Source organism: Triturus cristatus, chromosome 11 (assembly GCF_964204655.1).
Source record: "Triturus cristatus chromosome 11, aTriCri1.1, whole genome shotgun sequence".
Lineage (NCBI taxonomy): Eukaryota > Metazoa > Chordata > Amphibia > Caudata > Salamandridae > Triturus > Triturus cristatus.
The window spans coordinates 1,101,967,467-1,101,984,839 of record NC_140594.1 but is presented as its reverse complement, the minus strand read 5'-3'; the positions used below and the strand labels follow the sequence as shown (position 1 = coordinate 1,101,984,839).

Below are 17,373 nucleotides of genomic sequence, written 5' to 3'. Positions count from 1 at the left end.
TCTGGTTCTTCGTGAGGTAAGGTTCGCTGATAGGATCAGCTTCCAATGCTGACTAACCATTGTTCCATCATAAATATTGTCATGGACAGAAACAGAATGCGAATGATATTTAAACAGACAAATCGCCTAAAGTAAATGTGCCAATCAGGTGTATTCCAATTTAAGTATGTTTTAAAGAGAGAGCACAAGCCCTTTGGCACTGGTTGTCAGTGGTAAAGTGCACAGAGTTCTAAAGCCAGCGAAACTGAATGTAGCCAAATTTGGGGGTGATCCTGCAGAGAAGGCCATTTCAAACAAGTTTAATAAGAGTGAAATGCTCTGTAATTATGTATGAGAGTTTCTAACACCTACTATCACTTAGGACAATGCGTGAGTCCTTGACTCACAGAGGGCTAAGTGGAATCATTTGGTTAAATAAAATTACATGGAATAATACAGAAAGCCCTGGAGCAATAGTCGTAAGTGAAAGTTCTGGCACAGGACTATTCACATTATCCAATGATTGCATCAGGTCCTGAGGAAATGCCCAGATATAAGTGACTGTGGTTTTGAGTCATCTGGCTACTGAGTTGAGTGTGGAGTCCCACGAGGATCCCAAGACTCACCTGCATTTATCTCACCCCGCTTTGAGACAGTGGTAGATGCTATGTTTTAAAAGTCTTGGGGCCAAAAAAAAATGACATTAAATCTGTTAAAAATTAAACTTGCTTTGAACGATGATCTTCTGCAGCACATTTGGCTTCGTAAACTCTCGAAGTTCGTCCTACCTAGCGCTGCTTCCTGGAGAAGACCATCCAAGTCAAAGCCAAGTGATTCCCTCTTTCTGCTAACAATGCATAAGAGCAGTGCTAGGATTGGTTGGAGCAGGCAAACACAACGCTCCATTGGACACTTATGGGTCTGTGACTCTGCTTCTCAGCTGCCTTTCGGCTGTTGATTGCAGAAACCTGAACTGCGCATGTCAGGCTCTCCAAAGAGAAATCACAGCCCAATCTGACATGTGCTGTTCAGCAGACACAGTCTCAGGTCCTCCCACTGAACTGCTGTGATGCAGTGGGGAGGTCTGGGGGTCAGCGACCCCAAGACCCTACTGACAAACCGCCCCTGCTTTGAGACCTCTTTAATAACACTCAAATGTCCACTGAATCATATGCTGATGACACATAGGTCCATGTTAGATTCTCTGAGGAAGCTTTTCTTGCAAGGACTTGAAACCTTGAATAACAATCAGTCATGGATGATTGCAAACCCCCTAAAACATTATCATTCCAAAACAGAGAGCAACACTTCAGTGGCTAAAGAGAGATACACACTTACACAATGAAACCCCCTCCATTCTTTGGTCCATACATCACTGGGTTATACGTTTATAAACCAGTTCTATTTAGCCTGGCTACCTATAAATGCATCCACTATTTGGCCCTGAATGTAGTTCAGATATAATGTCTACTTACACTTACACTAGGATCCATCAGAGTTCCACTCAGGTTATGTAAAATAGTTCACTCTATAATCTCAGGACTAATGATGGTTCATATTTCTCTGTTCATTCCTCTGTCATATAGAATACTCTCCCACTATGTTAGGCTTTCAACTATCTTGCCAAAATTCAGAACAAATCTCCAGACTTTGCTGTACGCCTCTTATGCACTCAGAAGAGCACGATGAGACTGTCAAATTGTAGTGGACTATATAAATGCAGTCACTCATTAAACTGAACAATAAGATCCCCTGCGTTAGTGGACGTAGAGATTAACCATATCAGATCCTTCTGACAAACGTTTGCATTTGCTTTCAGAGGGAATATAATAGTCATTCAGTTCAATTATACTTATAAATTCATTTAAAAAAATGTCAACCTGAGCAGTAGTGCAAACAGGTCACATAAAGCTGGAGGATAAGTGGAAGCTGTCCGAACTTGTTAAATCAGTGCGAAGGAGCCCCCTTTGTGATCCTTCTCTTGCAATAGTTGCTTTGTGGGTAGGTGACTAATCTACCATTTTCTATATCCCTCTGGATGGAGTTTCCAGAGCCTAGCTGTTTCTTGTGTGCCACTGATGTGACTCATGTCTTAGCACATGGCGTTGGCTACTGCCAGAACAAATATCAAAAAACTGCCTCACCCTTGTGTCAATTGAATAAACCTAGGACAAAATAATCTGGCTTAGTTGTGGGAAACAAAAAAATTCAATCATGATATGCCAGACTGTCCACCCATAACTATGGCAGATTGTGTGCGCATTGCATATGTTGCTGCATTTGTGGGTCTGGTGTATACAGTTTCGGACAAATAGAAGTTGAAGTATACATGTGTGATGTTATCTGTCTACATAAATGACCAGACTGCAATACACACTCTGTCAAATCTCCTATGGTTTACAAGAAGCAACCATGCTGTTGCGGTTCTGTTTACCAGTTGTACTAGACTCTTCCTGTCTTCCTTCTTTCCAGCATCACAAACAGTTCCTGTCACAGTCAGGTTCTCTGCTGCAAGCTGCTTAATGGCTGCATTCACGTTCTCTTGCTTTCGGCTACTCAAAACCACTTGAGCACCCTGCTGCGCGAGGCGCCTTGCAACTGCAAACCCAATCCTGAAAGAGAGGAATATAAGAGGAGACTGTCAACAGGGCAGTGGTAATACTTTATGTACAAGGTTTTAGAACTCCTTGGGTCTGATTCACAAAGGTAAACTTAAACTTTGGTGTAACTTTACTATTTTATTGCTTTTCACAAATTACAAGTTTTTTTTTTTTTAAATTTCTTTATTAAAATGTTTTCAATTTTTCTCCCAGGGTGTCAGCACAGTAACATTGACCAAATAAACGAGACACCAGAAATGCAAGGTTTTGGGAGAGGTAAGAAATAATTCACAGGGTCAAATAGATAGTTAAGCGATGTACAAAGAGAGAGACAACCAAAATATAGATGAGCAAGAAAAGGTAACCAACTATAGCGACAGAAAGTATAGCCTAAGTCAAATTACACGTAGTTTGATTATACATGACCCATTTATAACAACCTGCTATTAGATTTAATCCACTAATAATTTTCAGTCAATCAGATTATTTTCTTTCCATCTTATTATAGGAGCCCAGATATTCCGTCCAGCAGCTTCGCTTTCTTCCCCCTCCTTTCATAAATTGCCCTCTCTAGTGTGTATATAGAGAGTAGCTGAGCCAACCATTGCTGAAAGGTCGGGGGGAGAGGATCTAACCATGCAGAAGCAATATTAATCTTCAGAACCGCCATAGCAGTAAACAGGAATTGACAAACTATCTCATTAGAACTCATACTGCTGAGTCCTAACAAAATTAGTTCCGGGGTTAATGTAATTTTTAGCCCAAGTGAGAGGTCTATAAATTCCATAATTGCTTCCAATAATCCTTGCAACCGAGGGCAAGATGCAAACATGTGCACTAAATCCGCTTCGGTCCCCCCGCATCTAGGACACGAGGTCCCCTATAGTCCACCCCACTGGGCTATTTTAGCCAGAGTATAATATAGAGAAAAAGCAGTTCAATAGTGTTGCGCCTGAAGCCCAGCAGAATATAGAACAGTCTGGGCAAGCTCTAGAGATTTTATAAGTGCATCAGGAGTGGCCCCTACGCGTTCAGCCCATTTAGACCCATGTTTAATTAAATTATCCGGTATTAAGCTAATCAGTTCTGCATATATTAGCTTAATAGATCCCTTAACGTTGCGTTGCATAATATCAATGATTACATTGGTGTTAAACCCGCTCACCCCACCAATTTTTTTACCAAAAAAACTACGCAGCTGCAGATAATTAAAAAAATTACCCCTTTCAAGCCCGAACTCCATCTGAATATCGTTAAATTGGCGAACCCCTTCATTCCGAATTAGGTCCCCAGCCTTTTGAACACCCTTTGTGGCACATCCTGCCATAGTCTCATCTGAAAACAATTCCGGAAGGGTGGGATTTTTGTAAAGCTCCGTATAATGACTGAATCTCCCCAGACCAATCTTCTTTTTTAGGGCCCCCCAGATCTTAAAAGCCGATAGGAAGGTCTTAAATGTCCTCTTATAATAGCTGGGCTCTGTAAATTTCCAAAAGCAGTTCTCGGCATTTTCACCCAATAGTAATTTATAAACATCTGGGAGCTCAATTTCCCCTTCCATATCCCCGGAACATAACCCAACTAAAATCCCCATGTATTGCAAAACGGCTGCCCAATAGTAACTGCGGAAATCAGGAACTGAAAACCCCCCTTTTTCCCGTGGCATAGACATGAACCGTAAAGCCCTCCTTGTTTTCCCCTGTGCCCAAATAAATCGATTAACTAAACCCTCCAAAATAGTAAACCAGGATTTTTGAAATTCCAAAGGGATTGCCCAAAACAAATACAAAATCTTTGGCAAAAACATCATCTTAATGACATTACACCGTCCCACCAAAGAAAGATGAAGATTATTTCACCTGTCAAAGTCAAGCCTCGCCTTCCTAATTACAGGTTCCATATTACAAATTACAAGTTAATAGTAAGTTTATGACAGCAGAGACCCTGCAGACATTCAGGGCAGAGAACTCCACACAATATAAGATAGGCCTGTCTTATCTTTTTATGTGCAGAGTTCTGTGCCTACTTAGGCATAATGATGGTCTGTTCAATAAGACACCTTCAAGATGCAACTCTTTGTGAGACTAATTGAATTAGATATGATGAATTTTTAAGGGTGCTTTGAAGGGAAATCATCAGAGCATTCATGTGATTAAGGAGAAAGCTGTAAAAAAATATAGGGAGAAGAAATAAGCGGGTAACCGAATCAAGAGGAAAGACTGGAAATTGTGTTCTACCAAAGTCTTGATATTTTAATATTGACCTACTCTTATATCAACTTCCTGCTATCGAACATCAGCATATTGTCAATGTGAGAAGATGAGGAGTATGGAATAGTGAATCTAAACTTCCTTATAAATACTTACCTTGATGATCTGTTGATGTCCAATAATATGAAGTCAGTACATTGATATATGTGTAAATCAATTTTATTAACCTTGATACTTTGACATACGATGAACGCTAGAATCACATAATGGAACAGGTGCTGAATACAGAAATAAAAGTTGGGTTAAGAGGGTATAGTGGAAATAACTTCCTGTGGATTGGAAGGAATACCAGAAACCCCGGACCAGATGATGGAAGGGGTGGAAATCGGGTCAAGGAGTGGAGACTTCAAATCAAGATATTAGACAAAGATGTGTGGGCCAATTACATGACATTAGCTTGGGCTTGTGAGTAACTAAAATAAAGACTTTATATTATGAAGAGAGAAATCATGACATGGAATGGATATTGTTGAGCATGAGTGAAAATCTTAACAGGGGAGGTTTCAATGCCAGCCAATATACACAAATACAAAATAAAGTCACAGTTCTCTATCATTGGCCCATAGATAATTACTAACAGTACAGTACATGTGCATCAAGGAATTAAGCACTCAGTTCACCAACCCTTTATGTCTCAGAAAAGGAACACTTTATTCTGTTCTACTGATGGTAGTCACATCATGGTCATTCTATTTTCACCAAACCTTCACTTGAGCACTTGCCTGAAATTAGCCCTGCCATGTTGGCTCTAGCTGAAAAAGTAAAAACTTTCTTATCCACTTACATACACACAAGCACATACACACGTGCACCCACACACGTGCACACACACATGCACACAAAATGGTCTTAAATAACAATGACAGAGGGTCAATTCTCAAATTGCAAACCAGTCTAGAAGTACAAAATGTAGTTATATATCCTGCAGTGCACCAAGGTCCTGATTACAAATCTGGCAGTCAGAAGACCACCAGACTCGCGAGGGCAAGGCACAACGGTGGCGGTCCAGCCACAGCGGCACCAGCGCTTTGACCACCCTATTATAACTAGAGCGGTCAGACCGCTGTTGCACTGCCACAACCACCAGGGATCAGAGATCTCTGGCGGTGGTGCGGCTGCAATATGCTTGGCGGGACTGCCTCAGGGCCATGGGGTACATGCAGGGGGGCACAATATGTGCCCCCTGTGTGCATGCACCCCAGTTCCAGCACGGCATAGGCTTTACAATGGCGTTCCACTTGCTGTGCCCATTTTGAGAGGCACCGTTGTGTGACCGCCCAAAAAAGCCTGCCAGACACAAGGTAACTTGTCATCGGGTGGGCGGACCATACAAAGGTTTGGCAGTGCAAGAGGGGGCTGCCGACATGGTGGTCTGCACCCACACCGCCAAACTCGTAATCAGGCTGAGTCGTCTATAGCGGATACTCTTCATGGCACATTACACAGTACAGTTATCTGGAGAAAGTCTTTCAAATACATCTCCAATAGAGTTATCTATTTGCCAGCACACGTTTGCCCACCACTAGCTTCTTTAGCCACCAGCACAGTGACTGCCCCACAATTGTTTGGTATAATGGAGAACCCCAATATACCTACTGTAATCCCCTGTGCACACTTTCCCAAACTCATTGTAAGAGTTGTATGAGGGTTGCATCTCTGGAATCATAACTTTCTGAACATCCTATCCTGCCACTGAAGCAATGTCCCACATCTTAACTAGAGAACATGCCTTCAGGTTCTCCCTGTGATGGACAGCCAACCACAATCCCAGCATTCCTGTTCCCAGTTCTAAAACTCTTCTGCCCCTATACAACAGAATGTAAGCTTTCCATAGTATGGACTGATGGACATACAAATCCTGTCAGAAGGCAGATATAAGGTGCTTACTTGGTCAGACTAAGTGCGGCAAATCATGGAGCCATTCAAGCCACTGGGCACAAAATATGGATCAATCACCAGTGAACATGATCAGCCACTGCTGACAGCATATCAGGCGCCACTCCATATGTTAAACTCTGCACAGGGTTGTGCACAAGTATTTATTCTCTATTTTTCATTTTTTATTGGAAGTGTAATCCATCATACAAATTTCACAGTGAAAAATGCATCTCATTAAATAAAGCAAATAATGATGAATATGTTGAGAAATATATGATTATACAAAGTTAATGAGAGTTAATGGGAAAAATACCTACAATTAAAGTTGTACTGGAGTCTAATAATTCATCCTTCTAGTCATTCCCCCAGCTTCGCCAGTCTAATCTACCCTTCCATTGATACAGCAAATGTTCCAGATAATAGCTTGCTAGGTTTCGAGCCTTCCATTGATGAGCAATAGGTGGTTTGCTATTGATCTAGGCCGCAGCTAAAGAGAGCTGGACTTAGACCAAGGCTCCAAATAGAACGTTGCAATTTGTAGTTGATTTTTTTGCGCCAATATGGATTCCAAAGAACATACGTTTTGGAGTGATATCATTGATCCCATCAAGACACTACTCATAACGCCATTTGTCTTGCCCCAAAATGGTTGCAGATGGGGGCAGTTTGGGAACATATGAACTATGTAGGTTTCGTGTAAGCAACAACTTGAGCACTGCTCATTAGATCTGCGTCACCCATTTATATAAGTTAACATGAGTATAATACAAATCAAAATAATTTTTAAATTCTGCAACTTTTAAATTAGCTGATAGTAGAAGGGTGTTACCTAATTTTATTATTTATAAGAGTTCATCCATGGTTATATTGTTTCCAAGTTCAATACTCCAGTTTGGAGTCTAGGTGCCAGATTTACGAAGATTAGACACTGCGCAACGCATCAAGACAACTTGCTGTGCAGCGCAGCATCACATGGAAAGGGAAGAAGGCACCATATCTACTAAGATATGGCTTATTCCTGCACTCTCCCTGTGCTGGTGTACCCAGTGCAGCCTAGCACCAACACAGCCACTCTTGCAAGGGTGCCTGCATGATGAGGTTTATGAACCTGAAACCGGTCCCAGGATGCTTGTTTCCGGTCCAGGGAAGACATGGCTTGGCAGTTCGGGCTGGACTGTTCCCATGAGGCACAGGGTCAGACTGAGTTGACTGAGGATGAGCGTTTGATTTGCTCAAACGCTCTGTCCATCATCCCCTTTGGTATTGCTTTGTTCGCCCTAAGTTGGCAGGGTATGCCCCCACGTGGGTCCCTTGCTCATTTTGCCACTGGATTCAGGATAGCCTGGCTGATGAGGGTTATGAACCCGACACCGGTCCCAGGATGCTTGTTTCCGGTCCAGGGAAGACATGGCTTGGCAGTTCGGGCTGGACTGTTCCCATGAGTCACAGGGTCAGACTGATTTGCTTATGGCCATGTCTGAACTGGGGTGGTGGAGTGAGCTAAAGAATGATGATGGATTTAACCCAGATCAGTTGACTGGGGGTGAGTGTTTGATTTGCTCATACGCTCTGTCCATCATCCCCTTTGGTATCGCTTTGTTCGCCCTAAGTTGGCAGGGTATGCCCAGACGTGGGTCCCTTGCTCACTTTGCCACTGGATTCAGGATAGCCTGGCTGATGAGGGTTATGAACCCGAAACCGGTCCCAGGATGCTTGTTTCCGGTCCAGGGAAGACATGGCTCCATCCATCATCCCCTTTGTTATCGCGGTGCATTCAAGGCAGGATTCTTTTTGTGCAGGAGGGACACCTCCCTGCACAAAAACAATTCCTTGAGGCTTTTTTCTTTATGTGTGCTGTAAAATTACACATAGAAAAAGGGAAAAACAAGGAGAAATAAAGTTATTACTCCTCATTGCGCTTCACCTGGGATGGCGTACCTTTATGACCATTCACAGGGCTACTACTGATAATAAATCTGGGAATGTGTCAAAATCCATGGGTGTATGCATAGGAACACCTGCGCTCCACCTATGGAAGGCTTTCTCAGAGCTGAGTGATGCAAGGCAGCGACCTGCCCTGTGTTGCATTATTCCAGATTTACTGTGCAATGTGTAAATCTCCCTTAAGGTATGCATTGCCCTAGCATCACCTTGCATATAGCTATGTCCAAACTGAGGTGACATGGTGTGTCTCCCTTAGGGCACAAATTCAACCTCAGGAGCACAGGAGCAATGAACTAAGGGAGAGCGAGCGGCTGCTGGCTGCTGCTGGTCATGTCCAGTAGCTTTTTAGAGCTATTTTCTTAGCGCAAAGTACATCCCTTTACGGACATAAGGGTGCATTTTAGGCTAAGAAAATGGCGCTAAATGTTGGATTTCGCTTCTTACATATTTACGTGTATTTTTGAAGTAATTACACTAGAGATAATTACACCAGTTACACCCACCCCTAATAACAATCCACAGTTAAAGGCCTAGTCTCTTTAACTAATATGCACTGCCTTTGTCATATTTTTTCATAATAAACAGATCAGACCTACGGCGTTGGACATGACTGGTCCCAGTGAACCAATCAGGCTACAGCCTTTATCATGGGCTTGTCACCATAATCAACCTACTGTATTACTCTCTTTTTAACAGCCTATAACGGAATGTGAAAACTGTTCTTCCTTTAACATCACTGTACCTATCTAGCAGTGCATTATTCAAAATGTTTGCTAAGGCATTTTTTACATGTTTAGTGTAATGACAACATTTTAAATCAGGATTTGTTGGGCTATAGGGACTTTGGACCTGTTACAAAGCATAATATGGTGTGTGACGGTATACTGTGGGCTCATGTAGAACTAACATGTCTTTGATAACACATTTAACCACCGCCATACAACAAAGAGTGCCCCAGGGTGCAATCTGAGTTTGCACCCACCTTTTCACCCAGGGCGTTTTGGTATTACAGAAGGAACTACAGGTGCTTGTAGTAATATGGATCGTGCTGCACCCAAATGTAGACCAGCATGATCACAAGCGGTCCTTTACTTATTTACATGGGGTCACAGCCAAATACACAGGATGGAATGCCTTTGCTCTTGTGCTTGCGTTGTATTACAGATGTAACTGCCTGGAAGAAATAGACAAATTACTTAAAATAGTTTACACTTTAGAGGTGTCTGTGGGACGATAACATAGCTTTCAATTCTGCTTTGCACAATGACTTGACCTTGGTCCGCAAAACCCAGACATGTATTTAAAATTAAGAAGCATGTTAGGACGTCAGGATAGTCCTCTGAAAACCAGGACTTTACGGGGAAATTTGGAACGTTTGGTCATCCTAACCTTAGTGCAAGTGTCTGTGCCAGTCTAGCGTAGGTTTTGTACTGGAATTATATCTTTCCAGTGGAAAATTCTGTGCTTAGACTAAGTTTTATAGTTTTCCTACTTTTTATTTGTGCTGTACAGTGGGGCACACATGCAAAGTTGGAAAAGCTTGGAGAAATAAAAACATTTCTCCTCTAAAATGCCAATGTCAAAAGAGAGATATTTTTTATGCAAAACCCTGTGTACTAGATAGAGTTGTGCATCAGAAACCATGGGTGATTGCAAGAAAACGCTCATATACCACCCATAGAAGACAACTTTCACACAAAGTAACGCAAACGAGCAGTAGGTGGTGCTTTGCATTACTTTCAGGTGCCATAAAATTGTAGTAATCAAGCCAGGATCCAAGAAGTAGTTTCATGTAGATTTATTGAGGTTGATTACAAGATGTAGATTAGTTGTAAATAAGCCAGTATAGAACAGGTATTCAACAGGTAATTAGCCCCACCAGGAGCAACCTTCCAGGTGCTCAGCCCTTCTCCAACTGTCCATTCCCACTCCCAACATTCCATCCAGCATCACACTGTCAGCATTCCACTGGCACATCTTAACCATACCAGACCAGGATACTACACTTTCCAATGCAAAACAAGTTGTGCGCCTGAAAGTACATTTCAAATAAACATGCTGCACTAATTTGTGTCACTTCTGTGCAGGGCTAACTCTAAGGCGGTGCGACTGGAGCCACAGCATCAGGCGCTAACTTCGGGGCGCCCTTTTTTCAAATATATTGTGGATGTAAAAGCACCTGCTGCAGCCTCTTTGCCTCCAGCAATAGCCAGACAACAATAGAAAAGCCAAGATAACTCTGGTAATCTGTTGGAGAGAGATCAGAGGCTTGTCTAGTGGGAGTTTTGACTCATCATAAGGTAGCACAGAGGGTTAACATGCCTGCTGCAAAGAACGTGCCCCATGCAGATCACAGAAGTGCATATCATGTAAATAGGACAGTAGGTTACTGCTTTTGTCACAGAGATCCTCTTGTTACTTGCAGTTTATAAGTTAAAATCCTAATATAGAACAGTCACTTATCAACGGTCATCAAAAAGCTGCATGTACACTGCAAGGTATAGGTTAGAACATTGTGTTTTCTTGCCCAGTCTTTCATTATCCTAATGTCACATAAAGGTTGATTTGGGTAGAAATCAATTATTATAAGTTAAGACAACCCCCAACCATGGGGTTATGTTTTGAATTCTGAGTTTGTGCTTCTCCAGACCAAGCACTTTTAAACTATACAGCCTACTAGTATGGATGACACGTGACTTCTACACCTTGTAGTGTTCCTATACACTGATTTATATGTGATTCATGGTTTCTGTGTGTGTGATGTGAAGTGTTCTGACACCCTGCACTTACATGAGTGTTCCTATAAAACAAAAAAAAGCATGTGGGAGAGAGTTGTTATGGAGGCTTGATGCGCACTGTTAAAGGGGGGTAGTGAGGGAATCAATAACGAAGGAGGTTATTGGGGGGCGCAAACAAACACTGTGCCCCCATTGCTAAAACCAGCCGTGCTTCTGTGACGCAAACTCAGTGCAAAATGTTAGTAACAATGCCCACAGACTCTTCCCTTCTCTCACTGATTCTGCCAGTTACAGACACTGCTCTTCTTCCCCAGTTTCCTCAAGCTTCTTGCTCTTTGTTGTTGTTCTGCCCACATTGCACTCATCTCTCACCTTTCTGCTGTACTTTTCCCCTGTCACCTCGCCCCACCTTTTATCTTGTTTCTTTCCTTTGTCTTACCACCTTTATATTTACTGCACCTCATTCTCTGTTCTTACCCTTGTCCTTCATCCTGGGTGAGTAGGATTGCAACTTGGCCGGTTTTATACCAACACCACCGGTTTTTAATGTCCCAGCCTGAACAAAAAGAAGCAAACTGTCTTAAAGCGGGTATTTTTAACCCTTACCTGTACATACTTCAAACAGCAGGTATGAATAGAAAGTACTTTTAAATGTGTTCTAGATCTACGTCAGTGATCCCTGTGCCTCTGCCTGGCAGAGGTTGCCAGATGGATGGACATGAATTGCCTCAAATTGAATGGGGCAAAGACAGAGGTTTTGACCCTCGTCAATCAGTCAAACACCTGGTCTACAGCATGGTGGCCTAAGGAGCTGGGTCCAGTACCCGATCCTAAATCTAAGGTCAAGAATTTCTGCATCTGGGTAGATGAAAAGCTGTCTTTTGACAGTCAAATCACTGCAGTTGCTGAAAAGGCTTCAGACTTCTCAAAATGCCGAGGAAAATGTTGTGTGTCTTACCAGAGTCGGCTAGAAAGACAGTAGTGCGGGACTTGATTGTGTCGAGGCTCGACTACTACAATGTTGTATATCTTAGAGTTACACAGGGTAGGATAAAGAGACTCCAGAGAGTGCAGAACGCGGCGGCCCAGCTCCTACTGGATCTGTCAAGGCGTGATCTCTATAGGGGCTGCACTTAAGCCGCTTCATTGGCTGCCACTGAGACAGAGAGCCTCATGTGAAGCCTTGCATTATTGCTACAAAGCTCTGAATAGCTAATGCCCACAGTACTTGAAATCATTGGTTAGACCTTACATACCGGCGAGGAATATGATCGACAGGAGATGGGTTGGCCATTGTTCCCAGAGGTATGAAAGTGGGCACGGGTGGGAGCTCGTTTGGCTACTTAGGGCCAAAACTGGGGAAGACGCTGCCTTTTTTCTTTTCAGGATGTAAAGGGGCTTAATACTCTAGACAGGCTGGCGGATACCAATACCTAGTGCTGGGACACCTCATATGAGGTAGCTATGCGCTCTAGAAATCTCTTTATTATTATTATTATTATTATTATTATTATTATTATTATTATTATCCCTGACTAAAGTTAAACAGAGGTGGAAAAGTCATGTTACAAATGAATACATACAAATGTTTTAAAAAACTATTTTGTAAATTGTCCTGCCCTTTGCAGACTCCTACAAACACAACAAATGGTGGTTATTTTTAGGTCTCGCGAGCCAAAGGCTTGAAGAGACATTTTATATGTGGGATTTTCAAAGTGCTACCCACAGTCTTTTGGCTGGCCTAAACCTTGAGTGCACGATCACATGCACGTGCACAGCTGCTCCTCTGCTCATTGCATTCCCCCCTCCCTTCTCACCCAGCCCTTTGATGCTCTGCTCGATTACTTTCACTTTAGCCGCTTTGACCCTTGCATTCCCCCCTCCCTTCTTACCCAGCCCTTTGATGCTCTGCTCCATTACTTTCACTTTCGCCGCTTTGATGTTTGATCGCAAACGCAATGTTTTTAATTACTTTAGTTTACTTCACTTGCAGGAAATGTTCTAATTTTGTGTTATGTAAAAGCGGGTAACAGGTCTGTCAGCACCGGGCCCTCTACCAGCCGAGTTCTTTGATATGCGTTAAACATACCGACATTAATGTGTGGAATACTTCCGTGTTTACACAACTGCATTTCTCCCCCCCCCCTATGTCCTCTAGCCATTCTCTCCTCCCTTTCCTGCTCGTTCTCCCTCTTGTATGTCCTTTGGTCCTTCTCTCCTCCCTTTCCTGCTGTTTCTCCTTCCCCGCTGTCCTACTGTCTACGCTTTCATACTCTCCTGTGTAGTGTCTTCTGTACAGTTTGCTGACGATTGCCTAGTCCCTTCTAGTCTCTATTCTTTTACCTTTCCCCTATGATCTGTCACCCCCTATGTTCGTCGCTTGCTGCTCTGTTCCACTCCCGTCACTCCTTACTCTTTCAGTTGCAGCAACACTCTAGTGCCCGAAGTTACATATTACATAGCATAGCCTAATCCTTACACATGGCACTTTTGCACAGCGTTCTGATCCCGTTCCCTCGACGCCGAATGCCTCCCTGTTCCTCTCAAATCTCATTCTCTGAAAACTGCATCTTATTTCCTCTGTTTTCTCTCCTGACTCGTTCTCATTCACGTATGCACTCAAGAGGATACACAACTTGCCGTCAGCCAGCTTTGCCTTTGACATAATAAAACATAGCCTAGCGTTGCATACCATTGCCTAGCATACCATAACTTAACATAACATAACATAACATAACATAACATAACAAAACATAGCCTAGCCTAACATAACATAACAAATCTTAACATAGCATAGTATAGCATAATATAACATAGTATAGCATAACAAAACATAGCATAACAAAACAAAGCATAGCATAACAAAACACAACAAAACATAGCATAGCATCATAAAACATAGCATAGCATAACAAAACAAAGCATAGCATAGCAAAACACAACAAAGCATAGCATAACAAAACATAGTATAGCATAACAAAACACAACAAAAAATAGCATAGCAACAAAAAATATCATAACAAAACATAGCATAGCATAACAAAGCATAACAAAACAAAACATAGCATAGCATAACAAAACATAGCATAGCATAACAAAAAATAGCATAGCATAACAAAATAAAACATAGCATAAGAAAACACAAAACATAGCATAACAAAACATAGTATAGCATAACAAAACACAACAAAACATACCATAGCATAACAAAGCATAGCATAGCAAAACAAAACATAGCATCACAAAGCATAGCATACCAAAACACAACAAAACATAGCATAGCATAACAATACAAAACATAGCATAGCATAACAAAACACAACAAAACATAGCATAACAAAACAAAGCACAGCATAGCAAAACACAACAAAACAGCATAGCATAAGAAAACATAGCATAGCATAACAAAACACAACATAGCATAGCATAACAAAACATAGCATAGCATAACAAAAGACAACAAAACATAGCATAGCATAACAAAGCATAGCATAACAAAACACAACAAAACATCATAGCATAACATAACAAAACACAGCATAGCAAAACACAACAAAACATAGCAGAGCATAACAAAACATAGCATAGCATAAGAAAACACAACAAAACATAGCATAGCATAACAAAACATAGCATAGCATAACAAAACAAAGCATAGCATAGCAAAACATAGCATAGCATAACAAAACGTAGCATAACATGATAAAACACAAAGCATGGCAAAACAAAACAAAACATAGCATAACAAAACATAGTATAGCATAACAAAACACAACAAAACATAGCATAACAAAACAAAACATAGCATAGCATAACAAAACACAACGTAGCATAGCATAACAAAACATAGCGTAACATAACAAAACATAGTATAGCATAACAAAACACAACAAAAAATAGCATATCAACAACAAATATCAAAACAAAACATAGCATAGCATAACAAAGCATAACAAAACAAAACATAGCATAGCATAACAAAACATAGCATAGCATAACAAAAATAGCATAACATAGCATAGCATAACAAAATAAAACATAGCATAGCATAAGAAAACACAAAACATAGCATAACAAAACATAGTATAGCATAACAAAACACAACAAAACATACCATAGCATAACAAAGCATAGCATAGCAAAACAAAACATAGCATAACAAAACATAGCATACCAAAACACAACAAAACATAGCATAGCATAACAAAACAAATCCTAGCATAACAAAACACAACAAAACATAGCATAGCATCATAAAACATAGCATAGCATAACAAAACAAAGCATAGCATAGCAAAACACAACAAAGCATAGCATAACAAAACATAGTATAGCATAACAAAACACAACAAAAAATAGCATAGCAACAAAAAATATCATAACAAAACATAGCATAGCATAACAAAGCATAACAAAACAAAACATAGCATAGCATAACAAAACATAGCATAGCATAACAAAAAATAGCATAGCATAGCATAACAAAATAAAACATAGCATAGCATAAGAAAACACAAAACATAGCATAACAAAACATAGTATAGCATGACAAAACACAACAAAACATACCATAGCATAACAAAGCATAGCATAGCAAAACAAAACATAGCATAACAAAGCATAGCATACCAAAACACAACAAAACATAGCATAGCATAACAAAACAAACATAGCATAGCATAACAAAACACAACAAAACATAGCATAACAAAACAAAGCACAGCATAGCAAAACACAACAAAACAGCATAGCATAAGAAAACATAGCATAGCATAACAAAACACAACATAGCATAGCATAACAAAAGAGAACAAAACATAGCATAGCATAACAAAGCATAGCATAACAAAACACAACAAAACATCATAGCATAACATAACAAAACACAGCATAGCAAAACACAACAAAACATCGCAGAGCATAACAAAACATAGCATAGCATAAGAAAACACAACAAAACATAGCATAGCATAACAAAACATAGCATAGCATAACAAAACAAAGCATAGCATAGCAAAACATAGCATAGCATAACAAAACGTAGCATAACATGATAAAACACAAAGCATAGCAAAACAAAACAAAACATAGCATAACAAAACATAGTTTAGCATAACAAAACACAACAAAACATAGCATAACAAAACAAAACATAGCATAGCATAACAAAACACAACGTAGCATAGCATAACAAAACATAGCGTAACATAACAAAACATAGTATAGCATAACAAAACACAACAAAAAATAGCATATCAACAACAAATATCAAAACAAAACATAGCATAGCATAACAAAGCATAACAAAACAAAACATAGCATAGCATAACAAAACATAGCATAGCATAACAAAAAATAGCATAACATAGCATAGCATAACAAAATAAAACATAGCATAGCATAAGAAAACACAAAACATAGCATAACAAAACATAGTATAGCATAACAAAACACAACAAAACATACCATAGCATAACAAAGCATAGCATAGCAAAATAAAACATAGCATAACAAAACATAGCATACCAAAACACAACAAAACATAGCATAGCATAACAAAACAAAACATAGCATAGCATAACAAAACACAACAAAACATAGCATAACAAAACAAAGCACAGCATAGCAAAACACAACAAAACAGCATAGCATAAGAAAACATAGCATAGCATAACAAAACACAACATAGCATAGCATAACAAAACATAGCATAGCATAACAAAACACAACAAAACATAGCATGGCATAACAAAGCATAGCATAACAAAACACAACAAAACAAAACATCATAGCATAACATAACAAAACACAGCATAGCAAAACACAACAAAGCATAGCAGAGCATAACAAAACATAGCATAGCATAACAAAACACAACAAAACATAGCATAGCATAACAAAACATAGCATAGCATAACAAAACAAAGCATAGCATAGCAAAACATAGCATAGCATAACAAAACG

The 17,373-nt window shown here is 40.3% G+C and overlaps 1 protein-coding gene across 1 annotated transcript in view; it reads right to left on the bottom strand.

The window, feature by feature from the left end:
- Nucleotides 1-17,373, bottom strand: part of LOC146786073 (dehydrogenase/reductase SDR family member 4-like) — a 94,317-nt gene that overhangs the window by 64,646 nt on the left and 12,298 nt on the right. Inside the window, exon 3 of the mRNA XM_085635504.1 lies at nucleotides 2,414-2,591. Coding sequence (XP_085491630.1) covers nucleotides 2,414-2,591 — 178 coding nt within the window. The remainder of the gene's footprint in view (nucleotides 1-2,413; nucleotides 2,592-17,373) is intronic.